This window comes from Piliocolobus tephrosceles, chromosome 2 (genome assembly GCF_002776525.5).
Source record: "Piliocolobus tephrosceles isolate RC106 chromosome 2, ASM277652v3, whole genome shotgun sequence".
Lineage (NCBI taxonomy): Eukaryota > Metazoa > Chordata > Mammalia > Primates > Cercopithecidae > Piliocolobus > Piliocolobus tephrosceles.
This window is the reverse complement of record NC_045435.1, coordinates 37,197,053-37,214,869: the sequence shown is the minus strand read 5'-3', so window position 1 is coordinate 37,214,869 and position 17,817 is coordinate 37,197,053. Positions and strand designations below refer to the sequence as shown.

General features: G+C 35.8%; 1 protein-coding gene across 5 annotated transcripts in view; it reads right to left on the bottom strand.

Annotated features, from left to right (window-relative positions):
• STXBP5L (syntaxin binding protein 5 like) overlaps positions 1-17,817 on the bottom strand; it is a 465,182-nt gene that overhangs the window by 264,877 nt on the left and 182,488 nt on the right. For all 5 annotated transcript variants that reach the window (XM_023214416.3, XM_023214419.3, XM_023214418.3 and 2 more), the window contains exon 7: positions 16,525-16,588. In XM_023214416.3, the coding sequence (XP_023070184.1) occupies positions 16,525-16,588 (64 nt within the window). The remainder of the gene's footprint in view (positions 1-16,524; positions 16,589-17,817) is intronic.

Below are 17,817 nucleotides of genomic sequence, written 5' to 3'. Positions count from 1 at the left end.
CCCATTTGTCTACTTCAATTTTGTTGCCTGTGCTCTTGAGTTCTTATTCCAGAAACTCCTTGCCCATACCCATGTCATGAAGCATTTCCCCTGTGTTTTCTTCGAGTAGGTTCATAGAAGTTTGAGGAATTACACTTAATTATTTAATCTATTTAAATTTTTTAATATAGTGAGAAATGAGTGTCTCATTTCTTCATTCTTCATTCTTCATTTCATTCTTCCACATGTGCATATACAGTTTTCCCAATATTATTTATTAAGGATACTTTCTTTATTGCATGTTTTTGGCACATTCAAAAATCAATTGGCTGTAAATGTGTGGATTTTTATGTTGGGCTCTCTAATATGTTCCATCAGCTTATGTGTCTGTTTTTATGCCAGCACCATGCTGTTTTGGTTACTATAGCATTGTGGTGTACTTTGAAGTCAGGTAATGTGATGCCTCTAGCTATGTTCTTTTTGGTCAAGACTGCTTTGGTTACTTAGAGTCTCTTATAGTTCTTTACAAACTTTGTGATGTTTTTTCTATTTCTGTGAAGAATGGTATTGGTATTTTGATAGAAAGTGTATTGAATCTATAGATCACATTGAGTGGTAAATATACTACATTAATCCTCCTAATCCACGAATATGGGATAGCTTCCATTTATGTGTCTTCTTCAACCTCTCTTATCAATGTTTTATAATTCCCATTGTAGACACCTTTCAGCTCCTTAGTTAAATTTATTTCCAGTTTTTTTAATGGATATGGTAAATAGAATTGTTTATTTCTTTCATAGATAATTTACTATTAGCATATACATATACTACTAACTTTTGAATGTTGGTTTTATAACCTGCAACCTAACTCATTTATAAATTCTAAAAGTCTTTTAGTGGAGTATTTAGGGATTTCTATGTATAAAATCATGTCATCAGCAAAAAGGGACAACTTAACTTCCTCCTATCAAATTTGGATGCCTTATATTTCTTTCACTTGCCTAGGTGCTCTGGTTAGGACTTCCAGTACTATGTTGTATAGGACTGGCAAGAGTGGACATCCTTACCTTGTTCCGGATGTCAGAAAAAAAGTTTTTAACTTTTTTCCATTCAGTATGATGTTAGTTGTAGGTCTGTCAATTGTGGCCCTTATTGTGTTGAGGTACAATCCTTCTATCTAATTTACTGAAAATTTTAATCATAAAGGAATGTTGATTTTTGTCATATGCCTTTTCTCCATGTATTAAAATGACCATATGGTTTCTGTCCTTCGTTCTGTTAATATGATGTATTATGTTTATTGATTCGAATATGTTGAACCATCTTTGTATTCCTGCAATAAATCTCACTTGGTCATAATGAATGATCTTTTTAATGTGCTGTTGAATTCGGTTGAGTATTTTGTTAAACATTTTGCATCTATGTTCATCAGGAATATTTGCCTGTAGTTTTCTTTTTATTGTGTCCTTACCTCATTTTGGTATCCAGGTATTTATCTATTTCTTCTAGGCTTTCCAATCTGTTAGCATAAAATTGTTCATAACAGTCTGCCAATCCTTTGCATTTTTGTGGTATCAGATGTAACTTTTTTCATCTCTGATTTTATTTATTTGGTCTTCATTCTTTTTTCTTAGTCTAGCTAAAAGTTTGCCAATTTTGTTTATATTTTCAAAAAACCAACACTTTTTTATTCTTTTCAACTTTTATTTTAGGTTTAAAGGTTATGTGTGCAGGTTTGGTACGTACATGGGGAAATTGCATGTTATAGGGGTTTGGTGTACAAATAGTTTTGTCACCCAGGTAATTAGCATAATACTTGATAGGTAGTTTTTCAATCCTCACCCTCCTCCCACCTTCCACCCTAAAACAGGTACCAGTGTCTACTGTTCCCTTCTTTGTGTCTGTGTGTACACAATGTTTAGCTCCCACTTATAAGGAGCACATGGAGTATTTGGTTTTCTGTTCCTGTGTTAATTCGGTTAGGATAATGGCCTCCAGCTTCCTCCATGTGCTGCAAAGGCCATGACCTCATTTTTTAAAATAGCTGTGTAGTATTCCATGGTGTATATGTAGCACATTTTCTTCATCCAGTCCACCACTGATGGGCAGTTAGGCTGATTCCATGTCTTTGCTATTGTGAATAGTACTGCAATGAACATACACATGCATGTGTCTTTATGGTAGAATAATTTATATTTTTTGGCTATATACCCAGCAATGAGCTGCTGGATCAAATGGTAGCTCTGCTTTCAGTTCTTTGGAAAACCTCTAGATTGCCTTCCACAATGGCTTAAGTAATTTACATTCCCACCAGCAGTGTACCAGTGTTCCTTATTCTCTCCAACCCTGCTGGCATCTGTTGTTTTATAAAAATTGTAGTAATAGCCATTCTCACTGGTGTGAGATGGTATCTTATCGTGGTTTTGATTTGGATCTCCCTAATGATTAGTGATATTAAGCACTGCAACTAAGGTTTATTCAGGTCTCAAGGCTGCTGCAGTAGGCAAGAAGTGATGTGGGTTGGGTCCTGAGTCTGCTTTGCTGGGGTCCATGGGTTCCTAATTGATACCAGGGCAGGTCTAGAGGCTCCGCCTGTGCATACCAGTCCAGTGTCAGGAGCTGTGGTGTGGAGGGATCTGCCAGATGTTGAGTTTTACTGTGCTGGGCACTATACTGGGTTCTACAGCAAAACTCTATGCTTATACTTCCTTTCCTTCACCAAGTGAATGATTTCTCTCTGTGTGCTGTGCTGCCTGGTGTTGGAAAAAGGGAGGCATGAGTTATCCTTCAGCTGCTGAACTTATACCCAAAGTCCACTGCTACTAAGATGAGCATGGCACCAGGCCATGCCTAAGGCCCGCAGCAGCTATAACCTGCCTGCCACTGAGGTTTATTCAGGGCCTAAGGGCACTGTAGTTGGCCAGTGGTGATGCAGGCCAGAATCCAAGTTCGTTCCACCACAGCCATGGGTTTCTGTCTGGCACCTGGACATGCTAAGGCCTTCAGTAGCTATAGCCTGCCTGCCACTGAGGATTACTGGGAGCTTGAGGCCACTGTAGTTAACCAGTGGTAATGCAGACTGGAAGTTGAGCCCATTGCATGCTGTTGTGGATTTTCATGACACCAGGGTGGTCTAGAGCAGGGCTCCCCAAACCCTGGCCACAGTACCAGTCTGTGGCCTGTTAGGAACCAGACCACACAGCAGGAGGTGAATAGCAGATGAGCAAATGAAGAGTCATCTGTATTTACAGCTGATCTCTGTCACTCGCATTACCACCAGAGCTCCACCTCCTGTCAGATCAGCTGCAGTATTAGATTTTCATAGGAGTGTGAACCCTATTGTAAAGTACACATGCAAGGGATCTAGGTTGCATACTCCTTATGAGAATCTAATTCCTGATGATCTGTCACTAATCTAATTCCTGATAAGCCATCACCCCCAGATGGGACTGTATAGTTGCAGGAAAACAAGCTTAGCACTCCCACAGATTCTACATTATGGTGAGTTGTATAGGGTGACTCTCACTGAAGAGTCTTACTTCACCATTGCTATGGTTTGAATGTCTCCTCAAGAACTCATACTGAGAGGTGAGTGGATCACGAGGTCAGGAGATTGAGATCACCCTGCCTAACATGGTGAAACCCCATCTCTACTAAAAATACAAAAAAAATAGCTATAGCTGAGTGTGGTGGCGGGTGCCTATAGTTCCAGCTACTCAGGAGGCTGAGGCAGGAGAATGGCATGAATCCAGGAGGCAGAGCTTGCAGTGAGCCAAGATTACGCCACTGCACTCCAGCCTGGGCAACGGAGCGAGACTCTGTCTCAAAAAAAAAGAAAAAAAAAAAGAACTCATATTGAAATTTAATCTCCAATGCAGCAGTATTGACAAGTGGGGCCTGTAAGAGGTAACTCAATCATGAAAGATCTGCCCTAATGAATGAATTAATGGTTAATGAATTAATGAAGCATCATGGGAGGGGAACTAGTGGCTGTGTAAGAGAAGAAAGACCTGAGCTAGAATATTAGCACACTCTGCTCCCTCACCTTGTGATGCCCTGCAGCCCCTCAGGACACCACAGAGTCCTATCAGCAAGAAAGTTCTCACCAATGCCTTCCCTGGACCTCAGACTTCCCAGCATTCATAAATGTAATAAATAAATTCCTTTTCTTTATGAATTTCTCAGTTTTAAGCATTCTATTACAATCAACAGAAAATGGACTAAGAAAGCTGATATAGTTTGGCTCTGTGTCCCCACCCAAATCTCATCTCAAATTGTAATCACCATGTGTCAAGGGTGGGAACTGGTGGAAGGCGACTGGATCATGGGGTCAGTAATTCCTTGCTGTTCTCTTAATAATGTGGGAGTTCTCATGAGATCTGATGGTTTTAAAGTGTGGCATTTCCCCTTTGCTCGCTTTCTCACCTGTTGCCATGTAAGACATGCCTTGCTTCCTCTTTGCCTTGTGCCATGATTTTAAGTTTCCTAAGGCCTCCCCAGCCATGTGGAACTGTGAGTCAACTAAACCTCTTTTGTTTATAAATTATCCAGTCTCAGATAGTGTCTTTCTAGCAGTGTGAGAATGGACTAATACAACAGCCATCTTGCTTCCCTTTTGTTTTTGAAGAACTCTTTAGCATTTCTTGCGAGTCAGATCTAGTGGTGGTAAACTTCCTCAGCTTTTGATTGTCTGGGAAAGGTTTTATCTCTCTTACATTTTTGAAGGACAGTTTTGCTACGTATACTATTCTTGATGGACAGTATTTTTTTTCTTTTAGCCTGTGAATATATTATACCACTCCTTTCTGTTCTGCAATATTTCTGCTAAAAACTCTGTGGATAATCTTATAAAGATTCCCTTGCATGTGACAATCCACTTTTTCTTGCTGCTTTTAAAATCCTTTCTTTGTCCTTGACTTCTGACAATCTGATAATAACATATCTGAATGTAGATTTCTTTGGGTTCATTTTATTTGGTGTCCTTTGGGCTTCCTGGGTTTGGATATCTACTTCATTCTCCAGATATGGGAGGCTTTCAATCATTAAATCTTTTTTCTTTTTCATAAAATCAGGGTCTTGCCATGTTGTCCAGGCTGGTCTCAAACTCTTGGACTCAAGCAATCCTCTCACATCAGCCTCTCAAAGTGCAGGGCATACAGGCATAGGCGACCATGCCTAGCTCTCATCATTTGTGTAAATAAGCCTTCTGGTCCTTGATATGCTGCTTCTCATTAGGGATCTTCTATAATACACATAGTGGCCCACTTTAATTGTACCCCATAAGTCCCATAAGTCTTCTTCCCTGTTCTTCATTCTTTTTTCCTTTTGCTGACTGAATTATTTCTAGTTACCTGTCTTTGGGTTCACTGATCCTTTCTTCTACTTTATGTAGTCTGCTGTTGCTCCATGCCTTCTGTTTAGTATTTTTAAATATTTTTTCTTTGCTGAAAATTCTAGTTTTGTTTATGAATTGCATTCTTGATCTCAGAGAATCTCTTTATGAGAGTTATTTTAATTCTCTATCAGGTAAGTCATATAAACCTATTTCATTATGGTTGGTTTCCATTATCTTATTCTTTGTCTAAACATTTTTTGCCTGATTCTTCATTTTCCTTGACTCTCTATGTTGCTTTCTGCACATTAGACAAAGCAGGCATCTCTCTCAGTCTTCCTGAAATGTCCTCATAGAGAAGTTCCCCACCAATTGGCCTAGACACAGATTCTGAGGACTTCTATCTACTCTTTCCTTTCCCATGGAGGTACAGGCATCTGTAGTCTTTATCTTCTCACTCTGTGCTGACTCCAATGGGGTATCTATGGCATCGACCAGCTCAAGCCACCACTTTGGTTCTCCCCAGGCAGCTAGATGTTCCAGACCTATCAGAGCTTCAGGACTGGTAAGATTTGTGCTAGTTTTTTTGGCACCTCCAAAGAAGTTGGGGCACTGGATGCACAGATCCACTCTTTTCAACCTAAGGGGTAAGCTGAGAGTGGGTATTTTTCATCTGTCCTCTGTGCTGAGCAGCAGGGCAGGGAGGGTCAAAAGTGCTTATCAGCGCAATTTGCTGCCTCCGTTCTTGTCTAGGCAGCTAGGCTATTTCAGAGTTATCAGTGCTCCAAGACTGGCAAGACAGAAGTCAATTCTCTGGGGAGCCCCTTTGGAAAAATTGAGGTACTGAACATATGAACAAAGTTCTTAACTCTCTTGGGTGAAGCTGCAACCCAGGAAATCTCTCCTAGATCATATGGCACTGCACCAGGAGCAAGGTTTCTGCTAAGAAGGTGTCCTGAATCTCCTCACTGGTATTAATGAATCTGGTTTCATATTCTCCTGGGGTTCAGAAACTTTTCAATTACTTTGTCATTTCTCACAAAGGGAATTTATGTGTGAATTGTAGCTGAATCTGTGTGTTTGTGAGAATGAAAGCCCTTCCTATTCTGCCACTTTGCTGATGTCACTCCTTTTCTATTGATATTAATATATCCAATAAATCCAGTTTTCCTTTTATGCAACTTTTATTAGGTTTAGTTATTACTCTTATAATTGTTCCATAAAAACAATTTGAATTTTTTATTTTTTGAAACTATACTCAGAACAGGGGTTGGTACACTTTTTCTGTACTAGGCCAAATAGTAAATATTTTAGGCTCTGCAGACTACACAATCTCCAATAAAGCTTTATTTAAAATAATAACAGGCAGGCCATATTTGTCCCACTGGCCATAGTTTGGCAATCCCTTTTTAAGAATAGTCTATATAGCATTGGTATTATCTAATATTTGAAAAATTAGTAAAATTTCATTATAAAGTCATCTGTGCCTTGTACTTTTGGGTAGGAGTACTAATTTAATAACTTTCTCATTTTCTTAAATTTCTGTCTCCATATCACTGTTAACAATTTCCCTTTGGAATTACCCATTTTACCTAGGCTTTTATATCTACTTGCTTAGAGCTGTGTAAAATAATTTAACTCAAAAGTTTAAAAATGTCCTTAGTTTCAGTATGTTTCCTCTTGTTTCGTGTATTGTTCTGTGTAACTTTGTTTTCTCCCTATTTTTCTTGATTAGGTTGAATGTTGGTTTGCATATTTTGTTTATGTTCTATTCAAAGAACTAGCATGTTGATTAATTTATAACATAGCTTAAAATCAGAACTAAATGAAGTTCTGCTCTTTTCTCTTTATGTCTGTTATGCTTCCTTTTGCTTTGTTTTCTTGATCTTTTTTCTAGCTTTCCGTGTTTCATATTAGATTTATGTATTTTAATTTATAATTCTACTGATATATGATTTAAAGGCTACAAACTTTTTGATAATTATTTTCATTATATTCCATAGATTCTGATATATATATCACAATTTTTGATGTTTATATGTTCACCTATTTTGATTTGTATTTTCTACTTGATCTAATAATTGTTTAAGGAAGAGTTTTAACATTTTCAAGTGGAAGAAAATTTTTCTGAATTTTAAGGTATTGTGTCATTATTCACATGAAATGCATAATACAGTACACCTCTATTGACTCTACCCATACTGATGATTTTCTTTACCAGTGTCATTCAGAGTTAGCCCTTAGTAGAGATGTAATTGAGCAATAGTCTGTAACCAGCTAATGCCAACCAATCCTCTGACTTGTCTATGAAGCAGGCATAACTTCTTTCCTCCTCTGTCAATTGGTTTTAGGTGTTTCCCACCAATCCCATGAGATTATATAAGTAGGTTGAGAGGGAGGCATTTTTGCAACAGATGGAATTCTGGGGTCCATGTACATCTAATTCACTAATAACTTTTGAAAGCTCAAGGCTAATATCCTAAATATACCATGTCTCCCACCCAATTTTATGACTCAGTGAATATAAGATGTAACTCATGAGGGACAGCACAGGTTACATAGTCATTCGGTGTTCCATGGTTCAGTCTCTACAAGGGCCCAGGAGCATGTCAGGAGTTGCTCTGAAAATGGATAGTAACTGCTATGACTTCTCTAGAGGGCTTTCCAATAGAACATTTTATCCACCAGATGCATTAAGCTCTATCAGATCTATAAAATCATGCATCCCAAGTGGTAGAGTAGCTTGCAAAGCATCTTTGACTTAGGAGACAAACACTATCAGCTTTTTCTCTAGGGTTTCACTCAAAACTGGCAGACTTTTGGGTGATATAAAAATTAGTTGGTTCAGTAATTTCAAGGATATTATAAACAATTATTCAAATCCAAAAGCCCCATCAAGTGATGTGACATTTTCTTAGGAGAAGTAAAATTGCTTATGCTTTAATTTAGAGGAGATGCTCTGTATGCCCCAGACACTAAGACTCAAAATCTTCATATCTGGTACAGGCCCCTGGATCTTTGTGCTATTTTCTTCCCACCCACTGAAACATGAATCTTATGAGTTATAAAGGTACTCGCCAGGTCTGCTCACCAGATCCAGTTAGCATTACATAGGCAAAAAGTGAACTGGTATACTTTCTAAAGAATGTCCAGACAATCAAGATTCCTGAGGATTATATTAAGACCAAGAGCAGGAAAAATAAAATAGTCCTGGAGAAAGATTCTGAATTTATACTGCGGTCCTTTCTTTCATTTTCCTCTGTTGATGAATACGGGGTCCATCCCACATCCATGTGAAAAAAAGATTTCACTAAATATATAACTGCATATTAGGTACCATAGGTTGTGTTGATCTATACCCATAAAAATATCAACAGCTAAGCAGCTGTGATTGGGACTGTCACCTGGTTATTTTTATAGTGATGTACTATTACCAACCTCAATCGATTTTGTTTTTTTGCAAAACCTACACAATGGAACTCAACAACAATGTATTGGTGACCACTACCATTACATCATTCAAGTCTAATTGTGCTAATCTCTGCAATTCCTTCAGAGATGCTGTATTGCTTCTATTACAATATTGGCAGAGGAAGACAGTTTCAGGAGATTCCATTTTCCTTTCCTACTATGTGCCTCTATAGTGTAAGCAAACCAATATGGGTATTATTCCAGCTACTAAGAATATCTATCCAAATTATACATTTGGATAAAATAACTGGGTATGTCTGCATACCCACTAAATCTACTGTGAGATTAGACTTGGGCTAGAACTCCATCTATCAACTAGTTATTTAATTCCATATATCTTGCCTCCAACTGGAGGACCATAATTGCTTTTTTTGTTAATTTCCCAGTATTAATGTCTGCTCTGACCCTATATCTAACAGTCCTGAAAACTAAACAGTTATTCCTACAAATGATCACAGATGCTTCTATAATTACTATATGTACTTATTATAGCATTTCAGGATTCTTTTTCAGGGACAACTAGCTCCTTTTTTAATCAATAGATTCTGAATCTGCAAACTGACTTATATTTGAAAACCTGATGAGATACTGTGATTTTCCATTTTGATGGTGATTGTCAAAAATTAAACTGCTCTTAATTTTTTTCTGATCACGCAAGGCAAACAACATCCCAGTCAACTTCCCACCTTATTTTGCTCCTAGAAACGTCATGATATATTAGCCATTACCATAGACTCCTGCATTGCCACTCCAGCCTTGCTGCTTATTATGGTAATTAAGCCCATATTGCCAGATGGTTAAATTTTGCAACCTGGCCTCTACAATCCATGAGTATTACGGAACCTGGCTCTCTTCCATCAACTCCTGCTGTCAACAAGGGCCTTAAAAAGGACAACTACTACCAAGCTTCTCAAATATGTTAATATTTGCCTTTCTAGGGCATTTCTTATTAGGTTAAGTGAAGACAGTCTCCTCAGAAGCCTCCAAGGGAACACAGTCAAAAGGTGAGTTGCCAGAACAAACATAATACATTCATTTTAACATTATCATCCCCCGATACCTTCTTTAATACTATACCAAAATACTCTGACATCTCTATTTACTATATGCCTTTTTTTTAAGTCTAGGCTTCAAGGGGCCATCCCAGCAAATTACTACTAGGACCATATCCAAGTGTCCCTGCCAAAGCACTAAATCCAAAATCATAAGTGCCCCCATAAAAATAAATTCTCCTCTATGCAGCCCCCAAGTTAAAGTCCTTAAAAACCACTCTAAACACATTTCATTGGTGAATGACCATATTAGTCATATCCTCAATTCCTTTGGTAGGTATTCTAATTCTTTCAAGTATAGTTTATTTATTCCTGGAGGAAGATTTATGCTTCTGTGTTAGGCTGTGCTGAGATCTGAGATCTGATTCTGGTTGTTTGCCTGGATGTAATGATATTGGAGGTGGTCTTGTGGGGAAAAACATCATCATACAAGGAAATTATTTTAGGTGAAGTCATTACACAGTCACCCAGAAAAGGGAAACTGCTCTCTGAAGCTTCAGAAATGGTGAAAGAGATACTTCTGCTGACTAGAAGGGTTTGAGGCAATTGGGGGTTGCTGGGGTTTGCAATATTCTCAGGCTTATCTACACAAATTTCTCCATTCCAGGTTAATGGTTGAATAGTGCCCTCAAAAATTCAAGTGCACCCAGAACCTCAGAATGTGACTTTATTTGGAAATAAAATCTTCACAGATATAATTAGTTAAGGATTTCAAGAAGAAATCATTCTGGATTTAGGGTAGGCCCTAAATCCCATCCTAGGCCCACCCTAAATCCAATGACTGCTGTTGGTATAAAAAGAGGAGAAGACATAGAGAAGACCATGTGAAAATGGAAAATGAAGGCAGAGATTGGTGTTATACTGCCACAAGTCAAGGAACATCAGGAGCCACCTAAGCTGGAAAAGGCAAGGAAGAGTTCTCCCCTAGAGTCTTCAGAGGGAGCATGGCCTGACTGATACCTTAGTTTTAGACTTCTGCTTGTTGGAACTAGGAAAAAATAAGCTTATTTATTTTAAGTCACCCACTTTGTGGTAATATGTTATTGCAGCCATAGGAAACTAATATACAAAGGTCATACTCTTTCCTTATCAGGGCTCTGACTTTAACAAATGGTACCTATCAAAGTTATGTGTTTGGTCTCCTTATAAGCAGCTCCTGGGCCTATTTTTAGCACAGTCTTCCCTAGAGCTACATAAGGTAAGAGTTCCTTTAAATCTACCTTAGAGGACTTCTGGGATTTGGTAAATCAGTAATTAAGTGTTCTGAGATGATGCAGGAATAAAGGACTTCCAAAGACACCCACACTCTCATCCTTGGAATCTGTCAATATGTTCCTTACATAACAACAACAACAAAAAAGACTTTATAAAAGTAAAGAACATTTCCTGGTTGTGGTGAGAAAGAGACACAACTGTGGAAGAAGAGTCAGAGAGATACTATGTTGTTGGATTTGAAGACAGACAAAGGGGCTACAAGCCAAGGAATGTATGCAGCCTCTGAAAAAGGCAAGAAATCAGATTATCTTCTAGAATTACTAAAAAGGAATGCAACCCTGCTGATACTTTTATTTTTGTCCAGTGAGACCTGTGTTGAACTTCTGGCCTACAGAACTGAAAGATAATAAATTGTTTTGTTTTTAAGCTATTGAATTTATGATAATTTCTTTTGACAACGGGAAACTAATACAAGTGCCCTCCAAGAAAGTTATTTTACTTCATCATCATTATGTAATTATCATTACCCCATATCAATTAAACACCATGACTCCTTGATTTCCCTTTGTCTTATCTTTCTAGCAGAGAAAGATTAGTCCCTACTCACAGAAGAACATTTTTAAAGTAACTGTGATGTCACTGCATGGAAGAGTTTAATTCACTTCACCTGGCACCTTCAACAGGTTTGCTGATTTTAGACAGGAGACAACCTAACTTCAAAAGTGCAATACTGAGGGTTTACAAACTAGAACAGGAGTCAGCAAACTTTTTATGTAAAGGCCAGATAGTGAACATTTTAGGCTTTGCAGGCCCAACTGCTCAGCTTTACTCTTATAGCAAGAAAGCAGCCACAGACATATGTTAATGAATGAGCATGGCTGTGTTCAATAAAACATTTTGAGAAAACAGGCAGCATGCCAGATTTGGTTCATGGCTGTAGTTTCCAGTCCCTTATCTAGAATAATTGTAGTAACTGTTATCTTAACAAGGATTGTGTACAAAAAAGCCTGAGGCAGGGTTTAGTCCTAGTATTAAGGGAGGAGTGCAATCTCAAGGTTGTAATAATAAAAGAAAGATGATTCATTATCACACTAATCACTATTTCATGGGGAGAAGTGGAAGCAACATCACCAGTCATTTAACAGGTGTACTAGCATGGTCTTGCAAGAAATCTCCAAAAGTTTATGTGAGAAAACTATGACTCAAATTAGTCAAATAATAAGGAGGAAGAGAGGAAGAATTTATTACTTGTCTCTTGTCTAACATTGGTCAAGATTTTCTCCATGGAGGTTAACATCCCCTCTCTTCAGAATTGTATCATTTGACCCCTTTAGCATGTGTTAGGGAAGCCAGATTGAATGCCTTATGTTGTAGCACACCTTCTGAATCCAGAATTAATGAAAGTAGCCAGAGACCTGGGAATAGCTCATCAACTTCAGGAAGCAATACTGCATGAAGTCAATTAATTCTGCCAAACCTGAAGTGAAGCAAGCAGCCCTTGTTTGGGAGACAAGAGAAGCTGAGAGAATTCAAGCAGATTCACTCAATACTGTATCAAATCAATACAGGCATCTCTCAGCTCAAGAGTACCCTTTTGTATTCGATAGACCAATGTACAGTTTCTTTATAAATGATATATTGGGGGAAAGATGGCCTATTTTCTGATTCTATGATATTATCTTGAGTTTTTCTTTTCTTTTTTTTTTTTTTTTTAGATGGAGTCTTGCTCTGTTGCTCTGGCTGGAATGCAGTGGCACAATCTCGGCTCACTACAACCTCTGCCTCCTGGGTTCAAGCAATCTCCTGCCTCAGCTTCCCAAGTACCTGGGACTACAGGCGCATGTCACCATGCCCGGCTAATTTTTTGTGTGTTTTTGGTATAGACAGGGTTTCACCATGTTGGTCAGGCTGGTCTTGAACTCCTGACCTCAGGTGATCCATCCACCTTGGCCTCCCAAAGTGCTGGGATTACAGGTGTGAGCCACAGCGCCCAACCATATTATCTTGATTTTGTAGGAATCTTAACTTTAGCAGTTTGTTCCTTCTTGAACTTCACCAATCAGCTTTCAAGGGAAGCTTTCCCCTTCCAAGTTGAATTTATCCCAGAAATACAAATATGTTTAAAGTCAGAAAATCTATTAACATAATTCAACAAATTAACAAATTAAGAAATAATAATCTTGGTACGTGTAGAAAGCATTCAATAAAATTTGACACCATTCATAATTTTAAACTCAGAATATTGGAAATAGGTGGAATGTTTTTAACTTCATAAAAGCAATCAAAGATCTGCAACAACCATTTTACTTAATGCTGAAATCGTGGAGGCATTTCTTTTGAAGCTGGAAACAAAAGACAGTTCCCACTAAAACCATTTTTACTCAACACTGCACTGGGGTCCTAGTCAACAAAACAAAAAAAGATATGTATACCCATAAATATTGGAAAGGAAGAAAATTTGTCTATATTTGCTGTTTTTATACATAGAATATTCCAGAGAATCTAAGGACAGCTATTAAAAACAAAACATTCAATGATGCAGCTGAATACAAAATATTAAAAAATCAACAATATTTGATAATCTAAAGATAATCAATTATGAAACTTATTTTAAGAAGATTAAGTCACAAGTCACAAGAGCAGTAAACTCTATAAGGTACTTATTATCTAATTAAGCTAGCAGAAGATATAGAAGACTTCTACAAAAAAAACTTATATAGCAAAACAAATGAAAGCCAAAGTAAACACATATTTATAAACGGAACACCCATATCTTAAACATGTAAATTTTCTCCAAGTTATACATTCAAATTTCAAACAAAATCCCAGTTGAGACTCACACTGAGGTTGATAAGCTGATTCCAAAATTCATATACTAGAATAATGAATCAGAAATAGCCAAGATAATATAGAAAAAGAAAAGAGACCAGCTTACCAGATATCAAGACATTTTGTAAGTTATTATAGTTAATAAAGTATGTCATTAGTACAATAGTAGATAAATAATTCAGCAAAAGGGAAAGCCCAGAAGACCCACCCAAATATGGGAACTTGATATATGAGTGAGATATATAAATCAATGGAAAATAGATTGACTATACAATAAATGAATTATTTACATGTGCAAATAAAACTCTACTATATCAAACCATCACAAAATAAATTACATGAAGATGAAAATCTAACTGTGAAATGCAAGATCTTAAAACCAATAGAAAAAATAAAATTGTATTTTCTCTCTGAAGGGAAATATTTACTGAATAAGAAACGAAAAGCAAGAATCACATGAAAAGAATGATAAAACTGAATATATTAAAATAAAAAAAGACTTCTGTGACAAAAGATTATTGATGGAAAAACTGATATACAAGAAGTAAAGTGATGTATTCAAGATTATATGCTAATAAATACTAGAGCCACAACTCAAACCTATGGTTTTCTGATGCCCATATTCATTTATTTCGCAGTCCTTTTAATTTGTAATTAAACAATTGCCACATTATATTCTTTCATAAAAATTTGAACAACACAAAGAAAATAAGAATATCTTTGACCATTTTCCCCAATTCCAATCTCTAGTCTCCTCCCAGATTTGTCTATATTCTTTCAGGCTTTTTTTCTTGGGCATTTGAATATATAAGTACAAATATAAAGGCAATGTTCAAGTGGTTTTATACCTTACTGGTCTGCAACTTTTCTTTTAAAAAAACGTGTCTTAAAGAACTTTCCATATCAACACAGCATTCCACAGTATGAATATATCAGCATTCATTTATTTAATATTCTATTAAGAGACATTTAGACTATTTTAATAGTTTGCACCATTAGTCACATAAACAGTATAGATATCAGAATGATATTTTCTAGGTCATAATAAATTCTAAACATGAATATATGTTTTAAATGTTGATAATGCTTAATTGGTCATCCTGGTATATATACATATATTTAGATGGCTATTTCCCAGTGCTTTTTCCATTCTCTGATATTTTTAAATTAATATTTTTAGTGTTTAACATTTTGTCAGTCTGATGTTGACAAATTGTATATTGTATTTCCCTAATTACTAGTGAGGCTTTTTCCTTCTCACTGCCAAATCCTTCTCTCTAGAAGTAAGAGGCAACAACATCAACTCTTAAAATCATGTTTTTTAGTAGACTTATTTTCATGTCTGAATATGTTTATATTGCTATTTTCTGATTTAGTCATTACATATTATATACTGATTTCTTACTACAAGATGAGGATTTCATACAAGTTCTTTATATATTTTACATGTTCATTATTTGTGACATGTAGGAAATATTACCTCCCACTTTGTTGCCTCTTATTATGATAGTCTTGTTATAGTATATGCCCTAAAGTTTTTAGATTTTGCTCAAGAGTGCCCCTACTCCACAGTAACTAACAACCCTATCCTACAAGCGTCTTTGAATACTTTCTGAGTTGTGATTTTAATGCTTATTAAATATTAGTTCTTTATGTATATATGAGGCAGAGGTCTTACTATTCTTTTCAAAGTGAAGAACCAATTGTCCAACACAATTTATTCAATAGTTAATTATGTCCTCAGATATCTTCTTTAAAATATATAACATTTTCCCAAATATCTGAACCATTTGGGGATGTATCTATTTAGATACATTGGTCTTCTTGTGTACCCCTGTACCAATATAACACTGTATTTTTTTTTCAAAAATGTCTTGGCTATTTGTATACATTTTCTTTTCTTAATAAATTTTAAAATCACCTTTGGAATTCTTAAAAAATAAACTCTGATGACACCTGATTGGAATTACATTCTACTTGTGGATCAATTTGAAGGGATCCAGTGTTATTCCATGGGTGGGTGGACTTGCCTTTCAGGTTTGATTTTTGATAGGCTAATTCAGCTTCTATCCTTTAAAAATAAAGAACCAAACCTATATACTAATTTATTAATATTAATTAATTAATATTAAAATATCTAATTTTCATGTTTTCTACTGTTTCATCACCATCAAAGGCAAATTATGAAATAATCAAAATGAATAAGAATTACTTCTGTAATCTGATAACATTTTATATATTAGTACATGTTAATGAAATCAAGATTGGCTAATTTATGTTATTTAATATTGGTCATTTTTCATTACCAAACTGAGTAACAAAGGCAAATTTTATTCACATTATTAAATTCAAGCATAGAGTATTTGAAAATTAAAGTTGTTCTACATGTTATCGTCCTCAAAATGCCAGAATTAAATACCGATTTTATCTCTCAGTAAAGCTAAAGACTTAATTTCGGACCATCAGTAGCATGAATCATTCATTCATTCATTCATTTACTCATTTGTTGAGTGAACACATTTTCATTTTAAATAATATAAAATGCTATCAACTGGTCTAGATATTAGATACAAAATAATAGTAAGAAACACCTTTTTTCAAGAATGAGGAAAATAAAAGTAATAATAAAGATATCATAATACTCACTTTCCCTTCGTCTCTTGGGCTATCACTTAAATGTACAACTGGACCTGGATGAGTCTTGGTGGATCTGTCAAATCAATTCAAAATAGTAATTAAAAACCAAACATTAAAATACCTTACCACTAGAGACTGAAACAAAGAAATTAAGATTACACTGGAATAAAATCCCAGCATTCTAGGGTTAAGCTCAGATTCACTTAAGTTTTTGATTTACTTCACCAATACTAACTGCATTTCTATTTACTAACTGCAAACTACTTATTTATGTTTTTTTAAAAATCGGGTTAAAACACAAAGAGCCATATAACAATGGGGTTCTTTATTATTTGAAATGTTTGTTGTCAGATAAGCGCCTCTGAATTTTTTTAATTGAATTTTTCTTTACATAGATAAAAGAATATACAGCTACAAAGATAAGTGTAAACCTGTCTCAATTAAATTGCAAAGTACATACCTGATTTAAGATTTCCTTTTACATGAAATCTCCTCTGATTATTTTCCCCTGAAGTACAATGGCACCTTTGATTTAAAAATAAATCTACTCTAGTGATAACCCTCTTACAGAAAAACGACAAATTGGAGTGAAACCTAGTTCATTGGTTATACCACACTTATCAGGTTATTTAGTATAATAAATTACAGATAATTATGAGTCTAACAGAATATTGTTAAAAGACCTGGGCGTTCTATCAATCTGACTTTAAATTTATTCTACTCTCATATCTGGCATGTTTCTTTTATAATTCCTAGTTCAACTTACATCACTGTGAAAATGATTGTCATGATTAAATATGATATGACCTGATATAACAAGGGTTTTATTATTGCTCCACTGTCCACAGCTTTTCTCCATGATCTAACAGTGCCAAATTACTCTTATTATGATTGTATTAACATAGTTTCAGTTTCTTTCTTAAGCACACATGAAAATGATCAAAGATTCTATACAAAACAATGAAGATTTAAATCTTAGAAACTATTTGGAATCAGAGAAAAGTGAAAAATTAATTCTAGGACCTCCTGATACTGACTCCTCAGAGTGACAAAGGGGAATAAACACAGATTCATCGGATATTGATGAATTTTGTCAGTGGATTCATCCTAAATATTTTCATCTAAAAGTGGAAATACTGGCAGTGACCTTACTGAATAATTGTGCAGATTAGAAGATACATATAACATCTAATACTATGGCAAAACATAGTATGCATTCAATAAATAGTATGTATTATGATTGATGTGATAATTGGAAATCAGAGTTACTATTTGCATTTTAGAATATATGCAGGAAGAAAA